Source organism: Belonocnema kinseyi, chromosome 6 (assembly GCF_010883055.1).
Source record: "Belonocnema kinseyi isolate 2016_QV_RU_SX_M_011 chromosome 6, B_treatae_v1, whole genome shotgun sequence".
Classification (NCBI taxonomy): Eukaryota; Metazoa; Arthropoda; class Insecta; order Hymenoptera; family Cynipidae; genus Belonocnema; species Belonocnema kinseyi.
The window spans coordinates 115,796,491-115,800,712 of record NC_046662.1 but is presented as its reverse complement, the minus strand read 5'-3'; the positions used below and the strand labels follow the sequence as shown (position 1 = coordinate 115,800,712).

Here is a 4,222-nt window from a genome sequence, read left to right as displayed (position 1 = left end):
TTTCGTTTTCCGTACCATTAGAGGATACACGGTGTTTTTCGAGTGCGATCATTTTTTGGCTGAGTAGAAGTGAAAAGTTGAGTGAGTACGTTGAGGGTGTGGTGACTAAGGGCGATGGGGTGAAAGTGCAAGTGTGAATGAAGGGAATGATAAAAAGTGAAAATTTAAACGGAAAATACAAAACATCTCGAAACTTGATTTTGAGGTTAGGTTCGCTCGGGTTCAATACCGGGTTTCTTGGCAGTAAGTAGGAGTTCGAAGGGTAAGAAGGGAGGCGGACTTAAATGGACATAAATTGTCAAAAACAAATCAGTGTAGGTGGGCGAGTTATTGGAAAAAGTTTTTAAAATTCTGGGGAGGATAGAAAGTGACAGGGGAGGAGAAGGTGAGTCTAAAGGTAAGTTAACAGGGTAGAGTCATGTCGGTTATACGCAGTCTACAACGTGATTTCGGAAGGAGGCAGAGAGACTAAAGTGAGAAGAGTGAAACAAATTGGGATAGCGATAGCAAAGAGAGAGAAAGTCGCGGAGTAGACAAGGCAAGCAGTGAAAGAAGTGCAGATGAAATGTTCACTACGGCTTTGCTTGCCGTACCAACGGCAGAATCGAGACGAGGAAGGCGGTATAGGTGCTAAAGGCCCACTAGCTTGGAAAGACTTGGATCGAAATAGGGAAGCGCGGGGTCGCGGGATTTGTTGTACAGGTGGAGAGAGTCGGCGAGCGCGATTAGCATCGAGAGCGCAAATAGAGAACGGGAAAAAACGGGAGATGATAAAAGGAAAAGAGAGCAGGTGGGCGAAGAGGGGGAAAGGGGCAGTGACTTAAAAAGATTGAGAGAAAAAAAAAGAACGCCGAAGAGAAATAGGGATGACTGACTGATATGAAGAAGCAAGGGGAAGAGGTAAAGGACGAGTTAAGAAAAGTGAGTCAAAAGTGGGCAGAATGGGATCAATTATGGAATGGAGAGAAAGAAAAGGTGTGGAATGAATTGGAATGTATAGAAAATAGGCAGAGAGAGAGAGAGAATGAGGAGGTTAGGAAAAGGGACATGAAACTGTTAGAAGAGAGAGAGAGAGAGAGCAAAATAGAACTAAGCAATAAGTCTAAGATGGGAGAGAAAGGCAGTATGGAAGAAGTGAGAGAGTGTGAGGTGGTCAAGCGTGAGCAGAATGAAAGGTGGCGCTTGAGACTGATTGAGGCTGAAAGGAGAATGGAAGGGGAAGAGAGAGCGAAAAGGAAAAAGAACATAATAGTGAAGGGTTTTAAAGTGGACAGTGAAAGGGCAGAGGAAGAGATTATGAAGGTGATGAGAGACATCGGCGCGCAATTCAGACTGATAGAGATACGAAGATTAGGAGGGAATAAAGAGGGCAGAGAATCTATGTTTTTAGTGAACTTGGGGAGTGAGCAGGACAAAAATGAAGTTATAGAGAAAAAGAAGTTGTTGAAAAGACGAAATGAAAGAATCGAAGAAGATCTGATGTGGCGGAAAAAGAGAAGAAAGTTGCTAATCGAGCGAAAGACATGGGCTGAGAAGTGTAATGGTAATAGGGTAAGAATTGAACGATAAAGTAGAAGAACTAAGGGAAGGTAGGAAACGGATAGTGAATGAATGGGACAAAGAACATGAAAAGGGGAATGCAAGAGTCTCAGGGTGTTTTAAACCGACAAGAGGATCTGAATAAGAGGAATAAAGGAGATAAGTACAAAGAGAGCGACGTGCAAATAGCAGCCTGGAATGTGTCAGGACTAAAAAAACAAGGACAAAGGATTTTGGGGAGAAGTGTAGAAATGGGATGTGATAATGATGAGTGAGACGTGGGTGGATGAGAAAGAGTAGAAATAGAATATCACCGAAAGCATATGAGTAGAAGATGTAAGCAGCAAGAAAGGAGCACGTGAAAGGGAGAGAAATGGGTGGTATGATATCAGGGGTCCTTATCATGCTCTACTTTCGGTGAAAAAATGTTATCTATTTACTTTTTCGTATCTTGTGTCATGTGTCGAAAAATTTAATTTTTGTATTTTCAATGTTCTTTATAAATAAATCAAAAACTACGTGTCCTGTAAAAAGTGAATAATAACAAAATTGTAGATATTTTTTTTGGGTGAAAAATGTTTGTCTTATCATTTTTTCCGCCATTTCGCATAGTTTGACCAGAAAATACAATTTTTTAGTTTTGGTTATTTTTTGTGCGGTCAAAGTTTGAATTTTCAATTTTTCGAAAAAATTTCAAAACGTTGTTATGATATTCTTTGTAAGGCTATCGAAAATGACCATTTTTCTTTGCAAGTACTATGAATAAGTAAAAATGATTTATTTGCCATGAATAATTATCGAATATTTCTGTTTTTGGTTTTAATGGTAAAAAAAATAACATTATAACTTAAAAAATTAAATCTTTTGAAATCCCTCACACGAGACAAAAAAGTAATTAAAATACAAAAATGTGATGAGAATGTGCCCACGCAGCAGACAGATTCTTTTCTACTGTTAATGATGGTTTTCATGATTAAAGCCAAAACTAAGCATCCTATTAAAAAGTGGTCAATAATAATTATATTATTTTGTATGTTGTCAAAATTTGTATTTTTGATTTTTCAAGAAAATTCAAAAAGTTTTTATGATAATCTTCAAATGTTCATTTTCGTGTGTTTTTTGGAATTTTGTAAATGCGATAACTCTGGTAATTTTTGATTTTATGAAAAAAGTCATTAGGATAAATTGTATCGAAATGTACACAAATGTAATATCTTCTCTAATTAGAATGTAAAAAATATACAACGTGCAAATAGTTTGTTGTTTGAAAGAAAATAATTGTCCGAGGCTTTTTATGTTATGAAATGTTTAATTTATTACCAGCTGATTAATTTTGTTCACAATATCAAAGTATATAAAGATTGATTTTAATTTTTTTAAATTGAGTAACCTTGCTAAGATTAAGTAAAGAGAGAGAAAGAATTTGTATTTATATATTTAGATATACAGGGTGGACACGCTGGGGCTTACATACATGGCGCACTTGATCGTCTTCGGATCAAGTTTATCATAATTTCCATGGTTGCCTTCGAAACTTCAAATGGATACAAATGTCCAAAAATATAGGTTGTGTTATATAGTAATTACAAATAATAAAAGTGTTTCATTAATAATGAAGTGAGACTTGTGGACTGAGAAGTAAACGTCAATTTTCTTCTGTGCCAATAACATTATGGAATGGCTGCTGAGTGACAAATACTATAAATTTATAATAATAAATAAAAATAAATAAAATAAATAAATAAAAAAAAGGTATGTTATGAATAGACAGGATTTGTTTTGAATAAAGTGACTAAAATATTACATGCAAAAAATTTTAATTGACATTATCTACAATTACTTACAGCCATTTGGGTTAAAAGGTGAATCCGACCATAACCTCGAAATAATGACAGATCGGCCCGGCATGTTTATTATACTTTCGATTCATTATTCTTTACCAAAGAAATGTGTTGTGATTTGTATGTTTATTACTGACAGTGTTCGCAGCAATAATTTAAACAATAATTACTTAATAATAATTTAACAATCATGACTTATTAAGTACTTTAATAAGTAACACATTATTTCTAATATTAATAACTGATTTCCATTGTTTTTTTTCACAGATCGATCATAGATAGTTTCACATCAGGAAATGTAGATGGATTTGGTGCATTTCAGCGGGTTCATTTCAATGAACATTATTGGAAAACCGTTATGTCTAGACCTTATCCCAAGACTCGGGATTGATCAGCCTAAAATTAATTCTGAGTCATTCTGATGACACAGGTATATCAAGAAGATATCTTGAGGTTGTTTATATAGACATACTAGACATACTACTATACTATTTTCGGCCGAGTAGATTTGAATTACACTAAAAGATTTTTATTTTCTAATAAGGCACCAGTAATGTATGAATTTAACATTTAGACCTGATAAAATAGATAATTATAGAAAAATTTCTGAAAACATTAAAATAAAAATTCTGGCCCAAAATCTCGCTTCTGCATTCATTTTTGCTACACTCCTATTATTAACGAGTCTCTAATTTGTTTTAATACTTAATCAAACAAAATTTTTAAATGCGGTCCAGAGAAAACATCCACTAAAATAAAAAAAATTCCCAAAAAACTTTATTAATTAAAATTCAGGCAAGTTAAATTTCCTCGAGACATCTTTTTGATACACCTATATCATA

The 4,222-nt window shown here is 34.5% G+C and overlaps 1 protein-coding gene across 1 annotated transcript; it reads left to right on the top strand.

Moving 5' to 3' along the window:
• The first annotated feature begins 879 nt into the window (after nt 1-879).
• Nucleotides 880-1,569, top strand: LOC117175575 (trichohyalin-like). The gene has a single exon (XM_033365282.1). The coding sequence runs from the start codon at nt 880-882 to the stop codon at nt 1,567-1,569; it is 690 nt and encodes a 229-aa protein (XP_033221173.1).
• Nucleotides 1,570-4,222: the final 2,653 nt, after the last annotated feature.

Coding starts and splice junctions, on each gene's coding strand:
- LOC117175575 (XM_033365282.1), top strand. CDS start 880: ATGAAGAAGCAAGGGGAAGAGGTAAAGGACGAGTTAAGAAAAGTGAGT.